This window comes from Mercenaria mercenaria, chromosome 12 (assembly GCF_021730395.1).
Source record: "Mercenaria mercenaria strain notata chromosome 12, MADL_Memer_1, whole genome shotgun sequence".
Taxonomy (NCBI): Eukaryota; Metazoa; Mollusca; class Bivalvia; order Venerida; family Veneridae; genus Mercenaria; species Mercenaria mercenaria.
The window spans coordinates 29,882,079-29,907,953 of record NC_069372.1 but is presented as its reverse complement, the minus strand read 5'-3'; the positions used below and the strand labels follow the sequence as shown (position 1 = coordinate 29,907,953).

The window sequence follows — 25,875 nt, the reverse complement described above, 5'->3', positions numbered from 1 at the left end:
TTTACCTGGAAACAGAACTCTACTGATCATTCCTGGAAACACAATGGTAAACAAAGGAGTAAGTTTGATATAGCCAGCCAAGATTGAACCCCCTTTTACATGCAACATATTCTTGGCCGCCAGTGACCTTTGAACTAAAACCTGTAGGAGAAAAAATATCTGACTGATTAACAAAACTACTTGAAAGTGATAAGTTTATAGAGAAATACAATGATCACGAAAGAAAATGGTAGTAAATATGAATACGTTACTACTACAATCAATGCGATAGGTTTAATACAGGTTGTTAAATCTGAGAGATGAGATTACAATTCATTATTTTAGACTTGTGTTTCCATGCTTTTCTGTTCTACAGAGTTGTTTTAGAGCTAAGACTTTATTGTTAAAATTAACTATCTTTATTTACCTGATCTGAACAAAAATACCACATTCCTAAAATTGTAATACCAAAAACATTTCCTGGCCAGGGGAGATCGCCAGTGACAGGGTCTCGAAGAAGATGGAACGCTTCAGCAGTAGGTTTCCCGCAATCAGAATGATTCACCAAAGGCTGTGGAATGGCTTTTGGAAAATCCCTGTACAAATTTTTCAGTCCCCCGATTTTAACAAAACCTAATAAGAAAACATGACAAGGCATACACATACATGTAACGAATTTTCGCTTCATACACGTACTTTGGTAAATATTTCTTATGATTTAGATGTTTAATTTTTGCAAAGTAAATTTTAGCTCAAAGGCGAGATTATTTAAGAAATAATATATCTCATCCAGTGATTTGTCGTTGAATAAATCATTGTTTGGAGTTCAGATGCGAAGGAATTATATCACGAGGGCGCAGCCCGAGTGATATAATAATACGCATCTGAACGACAAACAATGATTTATTTAAGAGCAAATCACTAAATGAGATATATTATTTCGATTCTAACACGTTACAAAGGATTTTAAGTACATCTTGACGACATTCGCCCTCGTGATATAATTCCTTCGCATCTGAACTCCAAACAATGATTTATTCAACGACAAATCACTTGATGAGATATATTATTTCTTAATTCTAACACGATCCGATTCATTTTCTTATTAAACAAAGAAGGCAGAAAACAGTGAATTATAATACAACAAATCACTGTTCTGACGTCACAGTTATTACGTCATGACGTCAAACGGCATAGCGGCGCGCTAGAAATGAAACCGATTGAAAACGGGCAAATATTGAATGAATGTCGTCAAGGATGTACTTAAAAATCCTTGTTAACGTGTTAGAATCGAAATAATATATCTCATCCAGTGATTTGCTCTTGAATAAATCATTGTTTGTCGTTCCGATGCGTATTATTATATCACTTGGGCTGCGCTCTCGTGATATAATTCCTTCGCATCTGAACTCCAAACATAGAGAATATTAGATTACTGTCTGATAAATTTAAATTTATTAGGCGAGTTGAAGAAAATATATTAGGCGAGGCTCTGCCGAGCCTTTTTTTCGTAGACGAGCCTAATAAATTTAAATTTATTCAGACAGTAATCTAATATTCTATTTATCCTATCTGTTCAGAAAATTAGGAAAAAGTCGTTGGAAAGAGCAACAGCGTGCAGACTTGACGTCATATAATATGACGTTTGGTAGTGTAATTCAGTTTGTGGAAAAATGAAAAAATGCAATAACTTTTTTGTTTCTGGATAAAAACTTTTGATTTTACCACTTATTTTCTTAGTTAGAACATTTCCAATACAATGATAACAGTTTCAATGAAAAATTCAGAAAAAAATTGTTTTCAAAATTTCCGGCTGAAGTGCTGTGAAAGTGAAAAATAGCAATAACTTTTTTGTTTCAGGATAAAAACCTTTGATTTGACCACTCATTTTCCAAGTTCAGACATTTCCAATACAATGGTGATGATTTAAATGCAAAATTTTGATAAAATAAGTGGTCTCAAAAGTTCCCGCAAAAGTGATATCTTGACACTGACTAGATAAAGCAAAGTTTATTAGGCAGGCCGATATTGCGCTATATCTTATATATGAGTGTAGGATAAAATGATTTATTCAACGACAAATCACTGGATTAGATATATTATTTCTTAAATAAACATTTTGGTTGTTTGATATTTCTTATTACATGCAGAGACACTTAGGTAATTACTATTGATTTTTGTATTACCATCACTATAATTCTGTTTCCTGAAATTATTCCATGATGTACAAAATACCACATAAAAATCAAACCATCTGATGAACATGAAGCTTCTTTTCCAAAGTCTGTTGCTTTACCTTTTTAGCTGTTTTACCTGAAGAATGAGTCAGTCCATTTGACTACCTTATATGTGTAAACAGTCTAGTGTAAATGATTTAAGAAATAAAACTTTCTTATTATCATCAGGACGATGGCTCCACCGACCATAATCACAGTCTGTAAAGTGTCTGTGTAGATCACTGCTCGAAGACCACCTGCAAGTTAAAAACGGTAAATAGGAAGTAAATGGTCAGGAGACTACCGTACTAGGTGAGTATTAGACGAGCTTTACGACTTCGTCATGGCCAAAAGTTTCCTGGAAAAAAAGCCATTTTCTTTGGGAGAATATTTTTAATCATTGACTTCTTAAAAATGTTCTTTATGTAAAACAACAATTTCATTTTGAATCGAAGACCAAATCGCACCGGAAGTGACTTGCCAGATAAAAAAAGGTAGATAATTTAAAACCGATATGTCAAAAATAGTAGTTTCGCATAAATATTCACCACATCCTACCAATCTATTTAAAATCAAGATAATTACTTATTGTCTTCTGATATGAAAGGACGTCACTCTGCCTTGTTTGTTGTCTTTTCACGGCCACACCTATTTATTTTTCACGGCTATACCTATTTATCTATGAACTATGTAAAAACAATAACATATTCTTCGTTTTAATTGTTTGCAGATGTAAATACTGTTAATATATATAAAAAAAGAATATGGATGTGAAGACTGTCTGTTTAGTTCATTGCTAAATTATACAAACCGCTAGTTTGTTTCTAGACTGGCTAATGGTAAGTATAGGATTGTCACTATAAACATCAATTTTGTTTTTTATTTGCCATTTTCTCTTACCTAAATTTTTTCTCGCCCCAAAACAGCAGATGACAAAATACGTCCAACCCCTAACTAGTTATACTGTTTTTACATAGATAAATTGCTGAAAATGCACACTTTGATATGTTTGTTGATCACTCTACTATATATGTAAGTAGTTGAAATTTAAATGATTTTAAAAGCTAATTAATATTTATTTATCACTGTTGATAAATGGTGAAAGACTAACAATGCACATTTTCTTCAAATCAGCAAGACAAAAATAAAGTTAACTGCCACCAATAAAAAAGCCCGATTAAATCAAGGAAGATAAAGCAGATGCTAGATAACATAATGTATTGAAATTGTAGCATGCGGCATTGCCAAAACGTCGAATTCGGACATAAATTCATGCAGTGGATTTTTGATAAATTTTCATAGATTTGTCTTATTCTATTATTTATTTATATGTTGAAAAAAAAATCCACATTTCATAAGAATCAAAATTGCAGATTAATACTTTAAAGGCCCTTCCATCTACTTCAAAAGTTAATCCTGACTTAACATTCTCAAACCTTTGGCAACTAATTATAACAAGTTACACTTTTTCAAAATTTCAAAGGAAATTCCAAATGTTTGTGCCATTTTAACAGATGTTAAAGTGAATTGCTCTCAAAACGTAGGTAAGATAATTTTTCCAACAGGCAAGCATGCTTATTGCCATATTGCTACATTTAATAAACTGCTGGAAAAGAGGACTAAACTTTCTCAATATATTCTGGATTATTCCCCATTCTGCGATAAAGATCAGGAGATAAAGTCGCAGCAGAACAAATTCCCGAAACTTTTGTGAAAAAAAAAACCAAAACATTCGAAGCTATATCTATCTGTGTAACAGAATATCTAAAATTTTGAATATTGAAAAGAAGGAAATGTTTTAAACCCTATAACTTTTCCGCACCTGTAACGTAATTAAACGTAATAGCGTCTGATGGCCCTTTTCACGCTTCCGTAGAATCAACATTTATTACACGAAATTCATTTTGAAAATATTTTTGAAATGTCTAGGTCTGCAGCTCTCAAATACGAAAATATCTTACATCCGAGGTATATACTGACACTTTCAGACAATATCAAAAAGGACCTTTTGAGCGATTTCAAATCTCTATGTACCCTTGTTCCGTTACGGACCCCTTTGGGATTTGTGTTTATCCCGAACTCAAATATGTTTTCGTAGATAGAAAGCTGACATGTCGTGCTAAAGCACAGGTAATTTCAAATCGTTAGAAACTGCTGAAAATTTACTCCCCATTAGCAAAAAATAAACACCAAAAAACAAAAATAAAAAAGGAAAAAAAAATTCCACGCGCATACATTTTGACAGGGTGACAGCTGCGCGTGACCCCTGACTATCGACAAATCCAAAGGCGACTTTCTTTTTCAAGTTTAGCATGTCTACTTTCCTTTCTCCGATACATTGCATAAAAATATACCCGCTGTTCTAAGGATATAGCACCAGTTTTAATTATGGAACACTACGGGCTACGGGAAACTCTTTAAAGGAAATAGCTGTACTTACAAAATCTTCAAAGTTCAGATAGACATTGAAAAAAAAACTTACAGAAACTATGCAATATTCCCCTCGTTGTCATTCCTTAACGGAGTTAAGTAAACTATTGGTGTCCTGTTATATAAAGCAGTAAATGAAAGTTAACAAACATCTTACATATACGACATCATTTAAAACAAGTGACAATGCGCACGGAAGTCTTCGTTATAGAACAGAGTTTATGAAGTGAATTCTTCGTGAAAAAGAATAGGAGGGAAACGGAACGTAGGTCAGTGACCGAAGGAGGTTTCTTTTTCTCAAAGAATTCTCTTCATGGACTCTATCTGACATAGTGTGACATCTACGTTTGACCAGTCAGAATGCAGAGTCAGTCGTGTCGACGCTCTTCAGCGTGTAGAGCTGTTCTTCGAAAATTATTGCTTCAGTCACACTGGTCTTCAAGAATAAGAAGCCACATTTCTTTAAAAATAACTCACTCTGATTGGTCAAAAAAGTAGGTTGAACACTATATTCATTTAAAACACCCTAAACCAAATATGATTTTAAACGCTTTGAATTCCTCTTTCTGTAACACAGTCAAATAAAAGAACTCATTTACACATAATATGACATATATCAATTTGAAAAAAAATATCATTTCAGCACCGTTAGATTTATGCCTCGGACAAAGTAACTTATTTAATTGAGATCACTCAAAAGTATGCAAGATAAAGTTATTGTTGTATATAACTAAGATTTATTGTTGTATATAACTAAGATTCAACACAAATTTGGACACACTCACGTACACACTAACTCACGGATGGTCACAATCACGGACAACCCATGGATAGACACACTCGCAGACGCACTAACTTACGGACGGGCACACTTGCTCCTGGAAGCATCAACTCACGGACTTTCACTCGTGGACGCACAAACTCAGGGACACAATTTACTCACGGACGCACAAATTCAAGAACGTCCTAACTCACGGACGAAGGCCATAATCATGTCTCTCTTCGCATTTGCCGGGGGATAAAAAAGATCTATTAGAATTGTCCAGGGATTACTTCATCAAATAATCAATACAAAATACAAATCACTATTTAATAAATGCAAATAAGATATAGAATACAAATAGGATAGTAAATCCGGTTCTGGCCCACGCGCTTTTTAGGTTTCCATCAGAATCAGAATCAAATAAAAAGGCAGATCATGAGCGTATCACATTATACACCAATAAATGACAAGTCGAGAAACATTTCACGAGAGAAACGAATACATCAACATTGCAAGTACGGAGAAATATGGCAAACATCTTCAACGGTTAGAACTTCTCAAGGAGATGAGTGGCGAACTAGACATGCATGTCACGCTGTTTGTTGATTTGGTCAAATGCGTGCGAGTGTTTGAGAAACCATGGACAGATTGCGGATGAACGTTACCTCTAACCGACCACGAAATCCAACACGAAATCCTCCAGCCGGTTCATTCTAAATTCGGCATCGCGCAGTTCTAAACCGACCCTTCCGCCGAATGGCGATTCATGTTAAGCCAGCACCTGCGACTAAGCCATTTATGAAGAGTTTCTGTACGGCAACGTCATCATTAAAACCATAAGCCTTAGGCATTTTCTACTTTTTTCAGCTTTTGCAAGTATGAGTTCTTGCTAGATTCAAAAATGCTAGTAAAAGATAGTTTTGAGCAATTCCAAAGGTATGTTTCAACGGAATGACGAATAAAAACAAATGTACATAATAATGTACATTGTACATACGTCTTGTGGTAAAGCCAATGTTACATTCCTCAGCCAGCAACGACACTTACATTTTTATATCATAAGGGACTTAATCCCTAAGATTTGGAAATCTCATCAGGATTTGAGCAACTCCATCATGGTTGAAATCAACTTCTGAACTGGGCTATGGACTATCCCGTTGTTGACAAGAATAAAAACATTATTGCTGTACGGTGTTCCATTATTTTTTTATGTTCTTTTGAACATAAAACTTTCAGTGGATGAAATACGTTTTGAAACTGTTTATTTTTACAAACGTCATTTTATTTTACGCGTACATTAGCATTTTTAAGATCTGATGAGCGAATATGTCAACTTGTACGGAGACGTAGCACAACATGATTCTCCACTTTTCATGGTCAGCAACCTAGAAGAAAAGAATACACTTCACGATGGACAGAAGTGTTCATCATATTTGAATTCTCAATGTAGTTTCGGACGTACAGATTCAAGGACTTGAAAGCTGAATAAATTATCAGTTCCTTTTATAAGCTAGGAATACATCATTTCATCCGGAGGATGGAAGTTTAATTTTACTTTTATATGACTCTTTCCTGAACCAACACACCGACAGTGTTTGCTGTCGAGTTTCAATAGTTTGCACAATCTGTCTCATGCGGTGATTTCGGCAATGTGTCCTTTACAAACATGCATCGAGGGATTAGGGATTATGTTAGGGATTTGCCAAGTGCGAGCTACAAGTCTGTGTTTGACAGAGAAATATACAGAAGTGTAAGTTATGTATTTGTATTCTTTCCTTAATTTCCTTTTTGTGATAATTGAAGCGTGACCGTTATCGCAGTACACGTGTAGCTCGTGCTGTAATTCACGTTATGGTAAATCCACAAATATAAATTAAATGCTATTACATGTTGCAGTCGATAAGTAATTCATGAACAACATCTTAATAAAAAAAATCCGACTTTTGTTAAATTAATGACCTATTCATTTAAATCAGTATACTGAATTGAATTCTTCTTAGAATTATATGTCTGTTGACTTTGTAACAATGACCGTAAGAGATAACCGCATTACACCATTTGCTAGATATGTCTCCTTTTAGGCATTTGCGTTGGTTCCTCTTAACGTCTTATTTGCGAATTCAAAAAAATATAAGTCGTGTTTCTTTATGTCATTGATCGAGAACAATGATTTTCATCTCCTTTCTGACTAAATTTCTTTAGTCTTCAACGTTATCTATCAACCACTGCTTTTTCAGCTTCTTGTATTTCGACACATTTCTCTTCTTTGGATGTTCCCGTTCATTACACCATGTAATAATGTACATGATCAAATATAATATCAATGTTGCTCCCGATGAGTTTTACAAGCTCCTTCATTCTCTGTCTAGAAAATCAGTGAATATCGTTCGCCTTAGTTATTGCGCATAGGTCATTCAGCTTTTTTTTGTTTTCAGCTTCTGCTCTGCTATTTTATTACTAAAATATTTTTCAATTTAATTGGTTCTTATGCAAAGTAATGCTTTATTTCCCGATATTCTGTCTGTATGTCCGTATGCCGGTGAATAGCGTAGTATGTATACAACCCTCCGTCTTTTCTCCTCAACGTTCATCTCACTGCTCAGAATTTGTCGAAAATCCATTGCGCTACTATCAATTCACGACATCAGCTTTACGATGTTTACGAGGGCACAGCACATTGCTTGAACGATGCCACGTCGCTCTACACTCATCTCAGCAATCACTATAGTTTGAATATCCAGTGCGTTATTACATATACCCGACGTCGGTTTCATTAGCTCAACTGATTTAGTGTAGGATGTTAGTATAGATGGATGGTCCGGTCTTCCATTGACCGAAATGTACATAAAGATTATCTCCGCTGAAACTATTTGTCAGAATTACACCAAACTTAATTTGTAAGATCCTGGAAAGGTTTTCATGTGGATTATTTTTAAAATGGTTCTACTTGACCACTTGACCACTATAGCTAAAATACAGACACTACTCAGGCAGTTGAAGACAAAGAAGTCTCCTGGACCAGATGGAGTCACAAATGAAATGCTGACCCACTTAGGCACTGCACCAATTTGCAAACTCCTGGAAGTTCACAACTACAGCTGGACAAGGACACAAGGACTACTCCCACAGATATGGAAAGAGACAGTCATGATCCCCATCCGTAAGAAAGGGAGGGGTCCAAAGAAGGCTGCAAGCTATCGTCCAATCAGCCTAACCAGCTGTTTTGGAAAGACCATGGAGAGGATTGTGAATGCAAATCTGAAGTGGAACATGGAGACTAAAAAGCTACTCGCAACACAACAAGTTGGCTACAGACAATTCCGCTCCACTGAGGACCAGACCACTTACCTACCTCAAGAGATAGAGAACGCCTTCCAAGAGCAGAAAGTCGTGCTTACAGCATGGATTGATCTGCAGCGAGCGTTCGACAAAGTCTGGACTGATGGACTCCTCGTCAAACTGATGAAGAGTGGAGTAGGAGGTCACATGCTGAGGTGGATTAAGTCATATCTCTTCAACAGGAGAGCAAGAGTCAGCTTAGGACATACCGGCAGTAAGAAGTTCCTGTTGCGTCATGGTGTCCCGCAAGGCGGAGTCCTATCCCCTACGCTCTTCCTGCTTTTCATCATTGACCTGGTGTCTGAACTACCGAACGAAGTAAAGACTGCACTCTACGCTGGCAACATACCTTGGAGTGAAATTTGGTAAACGGCTAACCTGAAGACCCCACATAAGTCAAGCAGAAGGAAAAGCCCATAGGAAGCTTGCCATGATGCCATGATGCATAAACTTGCTGGAACAACGTGGGGAGCAAATGAGCACATATTCAAGACAGTATATCAGGGAACAGTGAGACCCCATTTAGAATATAGTTCAACTGCCTGGTCCACTACTGCAAAAACTAACCAACAGGCTCTAGACAAGGTTCAAAACCAAGCATTGCGGATTACGAAAGGTGCTACAAAGTCTACACCGATCTCCTTCATGGAGAAACTTTCATCCCATTGTGGACTTGCAGGCAACGAAGAGGCAGACCAACTGGCTAAGCTAGGAGCTCAGTCAGAAAAACCCTCAACACCTGTGAGCTACATGAAGAAAGTCACCATCATCAAGGCACTAACGAGACCATTGATAGAGGAAGATGCTTTTCATCTCACTGATTGGTCGGAACAAGTTATGATGATCAGGCATCGCTCTGGGCACAACAAGCTCAATGCTCACATGTACAAGAAATACAGACTGGCACCGTCACCAACCTGTAGATCAGACTACGGAGCATGTACTCCAGAAATGTAAAAGGCATGACTAGGAGCAAAATGCGACTTGGCCGATAGATATCTCGATCCACCAGAAACTGTATGGAGGCATTGAGAATCTGCGGCAAACCACAAGTTTGATCGAGGCTGCTGGTCTGACAATGTAGGGCTAACGAAGTAGGAGAAGAAGAAAAAAGTCGATTTCTTCTCAGAAACCGTTTGATGGGCCTCCAGCTAACCTTATCTGTAGTATTATTATACAGTATCTTCCCAAATATTTTAAAATGAGAATAGTCGGTTGTGTGATTTCGTTTAAACGAAATAACTAATTCGTTAAAACGAAATGATTTCGTTTTTACGAAATGTTATTTCGTTTATTTATTTCGTTTAAACGAAATAGTTATTTCGTTAAAACGAAATGATTTCGTTTAAACGAAATAAAAAATGTCTCACATTACCTAAGTGGAAAAAAAATGTGTAACATGTCACTTTAGGGGCACCGACCAACTTCAATTTCTTTTGCTTTCTGAAATTCAAAATGTGCGATTTTTTGCCGTTTGCGCGAAATTTTATGCCAGCGAAATAAAATTAATAATATATATCATAGAAAATAAGTTCTAATGAACCACAATTTGCAGCATCATTATATTGAGCCTCTGCAAAAAATGGTCAAATGAGCATTTGGTTCCTAATGACTTCTTCTCATAAACCGCTTGAGTGACCTTCATCAAACTTGGTTGGTCATCGACCACTAGAGCTAGAAATAGGAAAAAAAAAATATATGAAACTTCTTCCCGTCAACCGTTTTATGGATCTTCATCAAACTTGGACTGTAGCAGCACTATCTGTTGTTTTTTTTCTTGGAGCCGTACACTACATGTATATTGTTTTCGGTTATTTTGCATCCCGAATGTATGTTAGTGTAACAGAAGACGGGAAAAATCCAAACAAGGCGGAAAATATATAGACTCCATCGATTGGTCAGCGCCATCTGTTAAGTCCATTGGTCGGATATTGGGAGAGCCTATTCAAAAACAGACAACTCCGGTATACAGACTTGCGCCATATTTTAGTAGTGGTTCAGGCAAAGCCGGATCTCTATATCACCAGTCCCCATGCAATTTCACGAAAAAACTTAAGTAATTGCTTAGCTTAGTCTGTTATTTCAAATGCTTGTTTTTGCCCTTTATGCGTCTTCAATGTTGACTTTTTTTCATCTATATTAGATCCGTATATGATTAATTTATAGATCAAAACACAACAATTCTGAATTTTACAGAAAACGAAGTATAGAAATAAGAAATATACTTAAGCAAATACTAAAGTTAATTATGTCGTGCTTAAATAAAAATATCATATTTGCTTGACTGAAACAATAAGACAAAGATCACTTACCATAGTGTCATTTAGCTTTAAATGCATTGTTATAGAAAAAAATCAACATTATACATTGTAATAAATATTAATAACTTAAGATTAAGCAGGATTTTGAATTAATATACTTTTTTATTCGTTAAGTTGGAGCCAGAACATCAACGTAACATACAGAGGCCAAGTCCCTGGGATGTTACGGATTCTTAGCTGAACTACATCACAATCTAATCGGTCGGTATATTACATTCGCTTTAATATAAATAGTAATATATACAGAAATGTTAACAATTTCGCTTGATTACAAGATAAAACATTTTATCAACAGACTTGTGTTTTATAACATTTCAGTTAAAATAAAAGAAATATTTACAGATATTGTAAGTTATTGACCATTAGTCCGAGACACTGAATACATACAAAAAAACTACTGTTATTAAATGTTTAACGGTGTGCTTCAGATAAAATTGTATTTATTTCATTCGACGCCGCCCTGAAGGCGGCGTCGAGTATATGGGATACACTTTTATTTCGGACCCTGTAAAGATGGTAATGAATAGTTTCGGAGTGATAAACTGAACACAGTGAATAGTTTGTAAAAGGATCAACGATATTGCACAATAGATTTTAGTAAATAAACAAAAAAATGGCAAAAAGAAAACATAAAAAAATGCATGTAATGCACTATCTGACTTTCCTCTCCATATTTGTAGAGCAGAACTTATATTTTTTTATTTACAATTTCGTCAAAATGTTGATCCGATTTATTGATAAGGGAGGTTACTCTGTAAGTCAAGTTTTCTATTTCTATTCTTAGCATGACCTACTTACCTATCTCATTTTCTATAAATATGTTGATATGAACGAAGGAAGTGCCGCTGTTAACTTATTTTTAACCTTTTGTCTTATTTTCTTTGTTGATAGGTACAGTGATGTAATTTTAGAATGCGCACACTTTTGCAAATTTCTATTTGTTTTTTGTTTGTTTGTTTGTTTGTTTGTTTTTTCTTTTTTTGCTTATGTGTCATATACTCATTGTTTACAGATATACACTGTCAACTAAGGTGTGCAATAGGCTAAAGAGCATTTGGCTGAATTTGTCAGTGACAAGTTAATACTTCTTTAAATGTGGTTAGATCGAAATATCAAAAGCCATGGGACCATAACTTATCAAAGCATCAGTGACTTTAAAATAGAATTCCTTGTTGAATTTATATGTTCATTGATCTTATATGACTAGTCGGTTGCTCTGGTTGTATTATATCTTGTTACTTGCTTCTTTTTTCTTTTTTTACTTTAATAGATAGTTTTTGTATCTGTCCATTCCTGACAAAGAAAACATTTTCATTGAAATATTTTCTACACTTTGGCAGTGGGTTATTATGCTTGCTTAATTTTTTGTAATATTAGATTTGAATCTAGACACTGACATATTCCTAGTAACCTTACGGTTCAACGAGGACTTCAAGTTTATCGTTCGTCCGAAAAAAAAATGAATTCTGTGATATTCCAAAAGTATATAAGAAAGATTCATGCTTTGTGAATAGGGGCAATATAGAGATTATTTATGTTATATCATTCTTTTCTTGGACAAATTTTTTGGTTGTTTTGGTAACGGAAACAGTAAAATGCTGTGTATAATCTGCATTCTGAAATCTATAATGTAGGTGACTAAGGTCCATGAAACTTCATCAGTAAATAGAAAACACTCATTACATTACATGATAATAAAAATAATGGTTTCTGTTAACCACTACTTTGAAATAATTTCAACATTTCCTCATTTCCCAACAAACTGCATTTCTGTGAAACTTCATACACACGCTCCTGCATATAAGAACTTTTCACAGGTGCTGACCTTAGTTAGTGAAATAATTACTTTAATTTTGTATGTAGAAGGACCACCTACTCGCAATGTTAATGTCATTGCAGGTAGAGGATTTGTATTACATGGTAAAACTTTGCTATCATGTTTATTCTTCATGTTTTAAACAGTTTATAACATATATTGTTTTATGTGCTAATGTTGATAACTTGTAGCCAGTCAGACTAATAAAGTAATGATTAGGTGATTTCTCATATTGCAATAAATGTACTTCAGACGCAACACTTGGCGGCGTCTTTGATGCTTGCATCAATGAATTTCCTTGTATCAATATTGCAATAATCATTTGTTATAATTTGTATGTTCAAAATAAACATATTTCCTGGTGTTGTTTCTTTTGTTCCTAAAACTATTTGGAACATGTCACCATCAGACGAAATAGAAGTTCACGTCTCAACTGAAGTACAGCTATTCGCGTAAATTTTGCAAAAAAAAACAACAACATGAACTTATACCGAGTATTGAATCCAAGTTAGCTTTGTTTGTCATCTAACTATGAGAAAATCGGGGCAACTTGGATCTTGAATTACTAGAAATGGTACTCTATAAGAAATTTGATGAATACACGGTAATTTTGTTAGTTTTAAACTTAACACTACTTTTACCGATGTCTTCATGGAATATGATTCAGATAGTGATGATCAAGACGATCAAGAACAAAACCAATTGTTGACAGCATGGCAGGCAAAGAGTCAGCAGATGGGAAAACAAGCACCAAAGAACTTAAAAAGGAAGAATGGGAGAATCTATAGGAAGTTCTGAAAATTGCAAATTCACTGATAGCGAAACAAGCTTGAATACATTCACGTAACAGAAAAATCTACAAGTGGGGGTGCGTGGCCAAAAGTAAAAAATCAATGCCCTGAGAGGACTGTAGGGAAGCGTAGCTGAACCGGTATGCATTTTAATAGAGAATCTAGACAAGAAAAGATTCCATCATTTTGCAATATTTCACTAACCCACATCCAGACCAAAGTTGGTAAAGGTTACTCAAATCATAATCTTTGACTTGACTCAAGATCTACTAGATCTAATAGGGAACCAATATCTGTATGTATGAAATCTGATCATCAGTAAAAGCAGACTAAGGCTTTAAAGGTCGCTTTGACCTTGACACCAAAATCAATAGAGGTTGTTTATGTCTTTGGCAAGGTTCTAAGAAAATCAAACGGACAAGACTGAAAGCAGGTTCGACAGACAGTCATGGCAGGATCTTCCAAAGTGAGATGTCAATGCAGAAAACCAAGAGAAATATCAAGATATTCATCTAAACTGTGTAACAATTTTTTTTAAATCTTACAAAACGTGTAACAAATTTTTATACGCCCGTTTGAAAAACGGGACGTATTATGGAAACGCCCCTGGCGGGCGGGCGGGCGGCGTCCACAGACCTTGTCCGGAGCATATCTTCTACATGCATGAAGGGATTTTGATGAAACTTGGCACAGTTGTTCACCATCATGAGACGGAGTGTCATGCGCAAGAACCAGGTCCCTAGGTCTAAGGTCAAGGTCACACTTAGAGGTCAAAGGTCAAATTCAAGAATGACTTTGTCCGGAGCATATCTTCTTCATGCATAGAGGGATTTTGATGAAAGTTGGCACACTTATTCATCATCATGAGAAGGAGTGTCATGCGCAAGAACCAGGTCCCTAGGTCTAAGGTCAAGGTCACACTTAGAGGTCAAAGGATACAAGAATTTAAACTTTGTCCGGAGCATTTCTTCTTCATGTATAGAGGGATTTTGATATAACTTGGCACAAATGTTCACCACCATGAGGCGGAGTGTCATGCGCAAGAACCAGGTCCCTAGGTCTAAGGTCAAGGTCACACTTAGAGGTCAAAGGATACAAGAATGAAAACCTTGTCCGGAGCATGTCTTCTTCATGCATAGAGGGATTTTGATATAACTTGGCACAAATGTTCACCACCATGAGACGTAGTGTCATGCGCAAGAACCAGGTCCCTAGGTCTAAGGTCAAGGTCACACTTAGAGGCCAAAGGTCAGATACAAGAATGACTTTGTCCGAAGCATTTCTTCTTCATGCATGGAGAGATTTTGATGTAACTTGACACAATTATACACCATCATGAGACGAAGTGTCATGCGCAGTTCCCTTCTTTAGAATTACTTCCCTTTGTTGTTACTATAAATAGCTTATATTGTAACTTTTTTATTACTAGTCATAGGGAAAAATCGAGACCACTTTTCTGTAGTACAATATGCATGCTACATCCAATTTTGAGGTGTATTTTGACCAGTCTCTACCTGGTAAAGATTTTTGTGAGGACTTACAATTTTTTTTTTTTTTTTTTTTTTTTTTTTTTTTTTTAAGATTAACTTCCCTTAGTTGTTACTATAAATAACTTATATTGTAACTTTTTTATAACTGACCGTAGGGAAAAACCAAGACCACTTTTCTGTGGTACAACATAGATGTTACTTTCCAATTTTAGGTGTATTTTAAGGTATCTCTACCTGGTAAGGAGTTTTTTTGTGGACTTAGAAAAACAAAACACTTACAGTTATTACTAAACAACCACAAAGTTAAAATTCCATTTGCAAATACAGGTGCTAGAGTAAAGAAATTTGCTGTGACGGGCGTATATTGTGACATTCTTGCACTCTTGTTAAAAATCTAACAAAAAACAAAGTGAGATTAAACATTCAGTATATTGAAGGCTAATATTTTCTATATGTCAAGAAATCCAACTGATTCATTTAAAAGTAGTGTGTGCGCACTTGAAAATAATTGGGCCGGACTATAGCAGCACATCAACAAAATATCACAAGAGGGTTGGCAAGACTAGCATCATATCAGTAATATATAAGTAAAGGGCCCTAATGGCATTTTAAATTATGAGTGAATACTATTTTTTACAAAAAAAAACTTCATAAAAAATATATTTCCGTGATTTTCACGTTATAAAGATTGGGGCTACCGACGACAAATATTTCTAGCGGATTAATATAGTTTTTCGTGATATTCGCCTTGGTCACATGACAAATATTTACCGCGTAATTAAATAAGTTCAACGCGTAGACAAAAATCAATGTACTATTTTTATTTTATTTTATTTATGTCTCATTCATTTACAAACATAGAAAATTACATACAGACTAAAACAATTGTAAATGACCGTTCTGAATAGAACTATAAGAGACAATATATATACTCAAATTTAAAAACATACCATATAACTTACACATTCATATTAAGGATTAGAATATAAAATCATGTGTACTATATTCAATTTCATTTATGAATAAAATATCCCTGGTATGACACTACATAAATGTTGACAGTGACCAAGTAACATCTACGAATGTTGAGTGAGTACATGAATGCACGGATGTTGAGTAACTGACAGAGTGAGTACATGAATGTACGGATGCTGAGGTAAGTGACCGAGTGGGTACATAAATATATGTACAGATGTTGAGTAGGTGACCGAATGAGTACATGAGTGTACGGGTGTTGAGTGAGTACATAAATGAATGAATGTTGAGTAACTGACCGAGTGAGTACATGAATGCATGAATGTTGAGTATCTGACCGAGTGAGTACATGAATGTACGGATGTTGAGGTAAGTGACCGAGTGGATACATGAATACATGTACAGATGTTGAGTAGGTGACCGAGTGAGTACATGAGTGTGCGGATGTTGAGTGAGTACATGAATGCACGAATGTTGAGTACCTGACCGAGTGAGTACATGAATGCATGAATGTTGAGTAACTGACCGAGTGAGTACATGAATGTACGGATGTTGAGGTAAGTGACCGAGTGGGTACATGAATTCATGTACATATGTTGAGTAGGTGACCGAGTGAGTACATGAGTATGCGGATGTTGAGTGAGTACATGAATGCACGAATGTTGAGTACCTGACCGAGTGAGTACATAAATGTATGGATGTTGAGTAAGTGCCCAAGTGGGTACATGAATACATGTATGGATGATGAGTAAGTGACCGAGTGAGTACACGAGTGTACGGATGTTAAGTGACCGAGTGGGTACACGAGTGTACCGATGTTGACTAAATGACCAAGTGAGTACATAATACCTGTACTAATGTTGAGTAAATGACCGCGTGATTACATTTTATATTTATTTATTTCTATAGTCTCATCTAAGCAAATGCCTTCTGACAGAGTACAGCATTGTACATAGCCATTCTTAAGATAGAACTATAAGATACAATAAAAGGTGTCATTCCATTCTAGTACACTATAATTACTTTTGTTAAATATTTACATATTAACACTTAAGAAGCATAATAACAATGTTAATCTTATATTTATAAAATTTACAAGTAACATTTTTATTAAGTCAAAGCGCTGAAGTACTGGGTCGATTTTCTTGTCGGTCTGAGGGAAATTTTTGGCTCGAACCCCGCTACCAACCGGACTATTAATGATTATGGTCTAGTCCTTTTCCTTCAAAAATACGATGGGTAGGAAAATTATGACGAACCCGTAATAGTGTGCCTTTCAATTCCTACCATAAACCTACTTTAACTAATTTTTAAGCAGAACGTAAGTTCAAACCCCACTAGGACCAACCTTTTATTCATTACATTTCTTTTAACTAGTAAGATAAACTTTTTTTTCAAGACTTATTATTGATTTGTTGTACAAAAGCGGAAAAATTTCATTTGATTAGACATTTCTTGCTGTTTAAAGTGAATTTAACCTCTGATACATAAGGGTAAAGGTTTAGACATCTTTCAAAATACAGAATAACATCTGGTAAAAGTTCGTTTTTTTTGCATTTATTCTGTGGAAAAAATGTAGGTAGGTTTTACTTCTGCTCTATGGTTATTTTTGAATGCAGACAGCAAGATCATATTTTTTCAGTGTTGGAGCTTCATTTCTGTCCGATTAAATCCTTTTACTTGAGGCTCCCCAGAAAAAAATGTTATCGACAGATTTATGTTGTGTTTTGTAATTGTTACGCAATACTTTGAAGTTTCTTTTATAAAACATTTTGGTTTAATGAGCTCTCTGCGATTGTTTTGCGCAGTGGTTACCACTTTGCAATTTGTCTCTGTCTGAGCTTGAGGAAATAACATAAATCATACAAAATAAAAAAAAAAAAAAAAAAAAGACACGGTAAAAGTTGTTTAAAAAATGCAACACAGTGCGAAACAATGTTAAATTCAAGTTAATGCAATTATTAAACATTACCATAACGGGACCAAAATCTTAATATAACCTGAAATACAGTTGAAAACCGGGTGTTTAAACAAAAGTCGCTAACATCTATCCCCCCCCCACCCCGCAAGCAAATTAGACACAAGGCACTTTTTACAATATCGAAATATATATGACAGATATATTCAGTATATAACGATATTACTTTCAGCATTTGTGAGAATGTTTCTAAGTATAAAAAATGCCAAAAAAAAAAAACAAAAAAAAAATAATACAACTACAAAACACAAACAAACAAACTGCCGTCAAATCAAATAATATAATTAGATTCTATTGTAAATGTAAACATTATATATGTAGCAAAATATAACATGTCCGCTGTTTCGGTATATAAATCGTAGCATGTGGTCATTTGTTTCTTCTCGGGTAACTATGGCAATTCCACGCAGCGCTTACCTCCCCTACATACTATAGCAACTGATCTGGAAGAATTTACTTTTAAAACTTAATTCCCTTTTACATTATTCATATTTTGTCCTCATAATTTATTGTATTATATGCAAAAATCATACCTAGAAAAAGTAATACTTTTATTAAACATATAATCAGTAATGCGTAGTATAATTCATATCGACATTTGTTATGAATGAAACTGTGCTCGCAACCAGTGTTTGTATAATGAGCTATTTATAGACCGAGGTCATAAGCTATAACGAAGTGGTCGCTGGAATCCTGTTTTCATTTAAACAACATCAACATTATCTAAGTGTTTCGATAAAATTTTAATTCGATGTGTTGTATATATTTTTGTTAAATACGTCTTACATTTCGCATGATTTATTAGATTTATCTCTGCATATTACACATTGTGTATATTGAAATTCTGTCATTGAGTTTTACCTTATCAAAGACGAAAAAGTTCCATTCATACGGATATTTCATTCATATGGGGTGAATTAATTCACCTTCGTTATGTAATATTTTCTAATGTTATATGAAAGGATAACAGAGAGCTACATGACATAATCATTTACAGAATCACGTAGAAAATATAGTATTCTATTTATTTTGGACAGCTATACATATTTATATGCCATACATGTTATTACTGTTCTGCAGAAATGTTAGGACCATTTCGGGGGAATTGTTTACTATTGCTTGTAGGCATACGGTATTCAGAAAATCTGAACTGCATTGTTCACTCTGGGGCTAATCACCCCAAAAAGGGATAAGTGTTCACATTAAATTTTAGTACATATCCATAATAAATTGCATCGATCTGTTTACTCTCATATCAATTATTGAACTACTTTTACGGCGCATGTACGGACGGAGAAAGGTAATGCTGAACCGGAACCATGTGTTCTTAGTCTTGGTCACGTGATAAATATTCACGTCGTAAAGTAGTACAACGCGTAGACAAAGTTCCTTACAAGAACTTATAATCCCTGCCATTTTTTTTTCATTTACAAATCATAAGTGTTCACATTTATTGCAAATGCTAAATTAACGGTATCGATCTGTTTACTCTCAGACCCTTGAATTTCATAGAAGTACTGAACTACTTTTATAGCGTATGTTTGGGGAAAGGAAGTAACGGCATTTGTAACTACAATTTCACCAATATCGGTATACATAGTTGGCGACTTTGGGAAAGCTACGCTTCCCAAAAATCGAATTTCAGTGGAGTATGAAAAAGAGCAAACGCTCAAATAAATCGTCAAATTTCAGCCTTCCGAAAGGTTTGCACTATGGCGGCAAAGCAAACTAGCTTACATTCAAAGCCAAAGCACAATGTTAGACTAATGCATGCCTTAATGGTCTGTGTAGGTTTTTGGTGGATAAAGCCACAGAATTTCACGCAGTTTTGGTAGAAAGGCAAGAAAACTGATGGAAAATTTTGAACACCGATCTGGAGCTAGGGAACGGCACAAGCACGTCTTCAGCAGTCATCTCAGAATGATGGCGATTAACTTGTAAAGACTTGCAAGAGCATTTTACTAAATAGTTAGCAATAGTCAGGTTTGGTTTTATAAAGGTTTAAATGACAAGAAGGCTAGTTAAGCAGTAGCCACTGAGAAGCCAATCAGCATGGATCAAGCTATGAATAAGGTTCGATGGTTCCAAAATGTACTAGTTTTACAGACCATTTGAACAATTTAACCGATCTTTACAGTTTACAGTTGAAATCTTAGGTAGAATGGTTAATAGTAACACTTTATCTACTGGTTGGGAACATCTGCTTCGCCTCACGGCTAGAATAGTCTTCCATCGCAGAAATGCTGGAACCCTGGATATCCTCCGTAGAAGCTATCATTAAAAGCATAAGAAATGCTAGGCAATAATATGGAGAACATGCAGGTGGAGAGGTTGTTGTGACGCACCCTTAAGTCAGTCGAATGTACGGTTTTTGTCGGAGAAATACAGTCCGATTAACTGGTATGTAACCCAAGGCTACGAAGGAATCTAAGTTCTCACACTAAATCGGAAAACTGCAGAATCCAATAAACTAGTATGCAACCCAGGGCACAGAGGAATCTCAAATTCAAGGAGTTACTTTAGGTCAAGCCAGAGAGTTACAAAAAAGTATAGTAAACTGATAAGAGACCCAGACACTGGGATCTAAGATCCGCATATAGTCCGCTTGCAGATGATGCAGGTACTCAGGATCACAACCAGGTTAATATATAGCAAGTGTTTGGAGGTATTACGACACGTCAGGATACAAATATCATGGATTCTTTAGACACCACTCCTCACGTTCAAGGCTTCTTTCATAAGATGTTGGGGAATGTGATGAAATTACTGCATTCCGCTTTGGTGCGGCTCAAGCGAGAGATAACCTGAGCCGCCTCGCGAGATTTGACGGGACTTCGATGCGCCATCTTGGAGGCTAGTTGTTACATGCAAGAGGTCATTAAATATGTAGGAAAATACAGGCCAGCCAAGTGGAAAAGTATCCTTTCACGAGGTAAAAAGTCATATTGTTGCACTCGATATTTAAAAAAAAATCACAATGCATAACATAGATAGGCACTAAAATGTAAAACCTGACAAAATGACTGCAATAACAACTGACAAACTAAGCGCTTTGTTAAAGACAATTCCTTAAGTATTTTGACACCACAGTAAGTATTAGTGTAGAAATATAATTCATAGTATAAATGAAAGAAAAGAACATATTACCGGATATTGTGAAGAGAGCCGTCAAGCATAGAATACCGGTAATACCTAGGTACATGTTCCAGCCGACTGTTTGTTGAATAAAGATTGCTCCAGCATAAATGTCCACCTGAATAAACAGTGACAACAGGTTTGACTATATCTACCATATTTAAGGAAAATATTTCCATAATTGTTTTATATTATATGTAAGTATCATGTATTATTATAAAGTTTATACATAATGGCGACATGAAGCAGTTACTTTTAATCTTTCATTTTAATGTGCATATAATACAAACACGTTTGACATAGATATATGGGAAATACTTTTGCAATAAAAATATGTTTGAACAAAAAGCAACACAATATTTACCGATATTTTTGTAAAGACATACAACAGTAAGGACAATAGTGCCATGTACACTTGCAAACGTTGTCCCCCGAATCGTTTCTTAAGATACTCCGGCATTGTGAATACCTGTTAATTGACAGTCATGTTTAAATGTTTAATATCAATACAATTAAATGAGAGAAAATTAGATTGGAAGGCTAAGATTTGACAGTTTGTCAAATTATCCGCGACCGAGTGGTTAAGAGAATCGCCTTGAATTTTTCGTATCACCGATGTGGCCTCGAAACCTCGTATGGGGTGTAGAACTCTAGGGAGTCATCTAGTTAGCTTACAGAAAGTCAGTGGTATTATAAACCTGAACAGTTGCCCGGAAATCTAGAAGTCGCCATATTACCTAAATTGTGTGTGAATTATATCCGACAAAACAATATAATAGTTTCTAGTAAGGCATTATAGAATGTTTGGATTATAACTGTAACATTTTTGCACTGCAACAGAAAATGCACAGGTATTCTTCGTAAGTAAAATAATGAATACTTAAAGAAAATAAATGATTTATCCAACCATTAGAGATACATGTACGTGTAATTTACACACAAATATACGTCTCTGTGTAATAAACATTAAAAGCTTACCCCGCTTGCTATGTAGACAGGAACAAAAAACCAGCCTAATGCCAGCACACAATACAGACCCTACAATACCATTAAGTGATTAACATTGTTCCATACAATACGGCTAGTACATGTATGTCCACTCGAAAAAAACAACAACAACATATTGGACGATGAAACGTGCTCTTTCGTTAAAGTGACAAGCAGAAAGCATGTGTTGTGATGCAATATTAAAATATTTTCCATACCAATGACCGCCTTTTACTGACAAAAAAGTTGTTTCAGAGATCTATTCCTGTAACCGTAATAAACATTAGATCAATTCAATCAATATAAAAGAAATAAAAGCTAAAAATATATGAAATGAACTGTTAGGCATATGTAAACATCGGTACATAAAATACATTGGCCTATAAGAGTATACTTCGCTTTAAAAAATGTTTATTTAAAGACCCACTACAACCTAATGACCTACTTTTTCCGCCCAAATAAACTTCGTGTAAATCATTCTGATATTATAGGTATAATGTAGCTATTCTACAAGATGACAGGTAGACAATTTAGGCCCTTCCTGAACTAATGTGTTTTCACAACTTCATCTGCAAATTTATTCAGTTAATGTCTTTTCAGCATATTTTTAAAAACATAGAATAATAACTATCTTACACTGTAGAAACAAAGTGTGGTCTAAACACATACTGCTACATTAATTTTAAACATATTCAGATATTTAACACATTCTCTTGGCCTTATATACGTCCCTGTCAATTTATAACTAGATACTTGTATTTCTCTATTTTTCATGCAAATCATGTATAATTACCATCATGGAAATACAAAAGAATACAGTTATTTTGTGGCGCGTCTTTAAAGTACCTTCAGCTTCAAACAACCCAATGTATTATATTTAAGAATGATAAACATGTCCCTATATTTTATCAGTTATTATTATATACGTTACTATAAATAGTAACAAAAAAAGCTGTTAAAACGGTTATTACGGCCTTTGTTGACGAATCCATATTGGCGCAGTGCGCCTCATGCGCTATAGTCATAATGGCCCCTGGTAACCGGAACGTCGGCGCGTTCTGACGTTGTCGTCATGAAGCAACGTCATTATGGCAGGCGAAAGGGTACTGAATCATTTTCAGATCGATTGTCAAATTTTGATGGTATTGTTAATGAAAAAAGAAATACAAATAATGTTTTTAAGTTTTTGGAAAGTATTTGAAATGAAAATACCAAGATAAATATGAAGCGAAGATATATACAATACAATACAATAATTTAAACGGCTTGTTACATGCCTTCTAGTCATAATGGCACACCTTGTTTCATAATGGCCGTCGGGCAATTATTACACTTGGTGTGCCATTATGGTAAGAAGGCACAACCAAGCCATATATTAACCTCTTAATAAAATTGGGCAGGAGTTCGGATGCGTAATAGTTAATCACGAGTGCTACGCACTCGTGATTTAATATTCGCATCCGAACGACTGTCCATATTCTATTAACTGATAAAATTATTGGAACATATTTATTATTTCGATTCTAACCAAGCAAATTCTTCGCATTTTACAGCACTACATTTTAGCCTGATACGTCATTCAGCTGGCCATATGCTATTATAAAAACCTCCCCACGATTAGAAAGCGTTGCATAACAGAATTTTCCGATATTAAGTAAATTTTAATTAAAGATTTAAGTAATTACTGCTTTCAATAACATCTTATGTCGGAAAAGATTAGAAGAAAGTTTATCTATACAGTTTCTAAAATTAGTACACTTCACCTATGATGACACTGCAACATACACACCAGAACATTGCGGCCTATAAACGCGTAAACATTTGAGTCTGGAAGATTGGAGCATGAATTATAATTTATTTACTGTCAAAGTAGAATTTACTTGACATTTGTAATGCCTACAATCTATGTAAATCTACACGACCAGATATAGATGCACTGATGTTGAAGCTGAAATAGACTGGCTGAAACATTTTCTTACTAAGCACTGAAAAAGTCGAGTATTTAGTCGGCATACAACGGACTCTCACAGTCATGTTACAATCGTAGGGTGGAATAGAACAGCTATATTTTATCGCAGATTCATGTATAGGCGATTTCGCTATATGTTTATATAGCAAATGCTAAGGATCGTGTTAGAATTCCAGATAGTTTCTTCATTTGTTCACTTGAACAGTGATATTTTACCATCGCACGATAACGCATGCTTTTCATTGGAAAAGTCCAGTCAACTGAGACGACTAGGCGTGTGTAAACAATGGTAGTCAGTCAATCGTTGGAATAGTCCACCTTTTTGTGCCATGTTTTGGCTTTCTTGTAAGGTAGGTTTTTTGTCCGTAAGTCTCTCATTAATATCCGCTAATATTTCGGGCCTTTTCGTTATTTTACGCCATATGTATCCTGAAAATACCTACATTAACGCTTTCACTTTGAAAAAAACTTCAAATGGCACCAAATCATAGAAAGAAAGGGCTGTTTCGCATGAAAATTAAACAGCATACCAAACATGCATACTACTTTACAAAACCATTGCCAGTATACTGATATATACACTGAATTCCGGAAAAGGACTACATAAAAGGGCCACATTTTCGGACAGTTAAACACCTTTAATTTTTTTCTGTCTGTTCATATCTAACTGTGAAATACAAGCCGATTTTTACAGAATTTATATAGGTATATAATAATATTAGGTTATTTAACATTGTTCAAACAATACGGAGATTTATTATATATCTATATAAATTCTGTAAAAAAATTGCTTGTATTTCACAATTAAATATGAGCAGGCAGAAAAAAAATCCGTATTGTACCATTTAAATTCCGTATTGTATATTCCGTAACATTCCGTATTGTATGCTGCCGGACTACTTTCATTAATATGCATGACACCTGAAACTCTATAAATAGCGCACATAAAAAACTTCACTTAGTTCCATTTTAATATCGATAAACATTGAAGATTTCGTTCAAACAAAAAGGTAGAGATATATAATAAAAGGGTTATTATAACAGTAGCTAGATTCGGCTCTCGTGGATTTTGCAAGGTCGGATTTCCACTCGAGCCGAATACAGCATCCCAGATCGAGCTACTGTTATATTAACCCTATTTCATTCTATATCTATTTTATTTTAGTTTAAATTAAAATGATTCACTGAATATTGCATTTCTGCCTTTTCTTATTTTCGCATGAGTGCAAATAAATATTATACAGAACAATGTTAGGCCCTAAATAACCTTTTTATTCTATATTTATTTTAATTCATTTAGAAATATACGTGATTCATTGAATGTTGTATTTCTGAGTCTCGGTATTAAATAAATTATATAGTGCAACCTCCCTACAACAGCCAACAGCCGGACATGACCAAACTGGCTGTTGTAAGGAGATGACTGTTGCTCGAAGGGAGCGCCGCGAAGGCGGGATTCAACTAGGCGGGCAGACGAACAATTCCGCAACAGTATATTAAGTACATATTTTACACTGTTACAGGTAAAAGTGTATTTTCTGCAGCTTAAAATTGTGTCATCTGTAGCGTGTAATGAATATAAGCCTAGGATGTGGAGAGAGAAAAAAAAGATTTAGAGCACACTACTTAGATTTTCAAAAAGCTTTTTGGTCCAATTTTGCTGGCTGTTTGGGAGGTTGATCAATC

The 25,875-nt window shown here is 35.1% G+C and overlaps 1 protein-coding gene across 1 annotated transcript in view; it reads right to left on the bottom strand.

The window, feature by feature from the left end:
* LOC123534237 (sodium/glucose cotransporter 4-like) overlaps positions 1–25,875 on the bottom strand; it is a 140,548-nt gene that overhangs the window by 75,976 nt on the left and 38,697 nt on the right. The window contains exons 4-9 of the mRNA XM_045316386.2: positions 22,212–22,271; positions 21,598–21,702; positions 21,246–21,351; positions 2,372–2,452; positions 407–612; positions 6–141 (exon numbers count right to left, since the gene is read on the bottom strand). Coding sequence (XP_045172321.2) covers positions 6–141; positions 407–612; positions 2,372–2,452; positions 21,246–21,351; positions 21,598–21,702; positions 22,212–22,271 — 694 coding nt within the window. The remainder of the gene's footprint in view (positions 1–5; positions 142–406; positions 613–2,371; positions 2,453–21,245; positions 21,352–21,597; positions 21,703–22,211; positions 22,272–25,875) is intronic.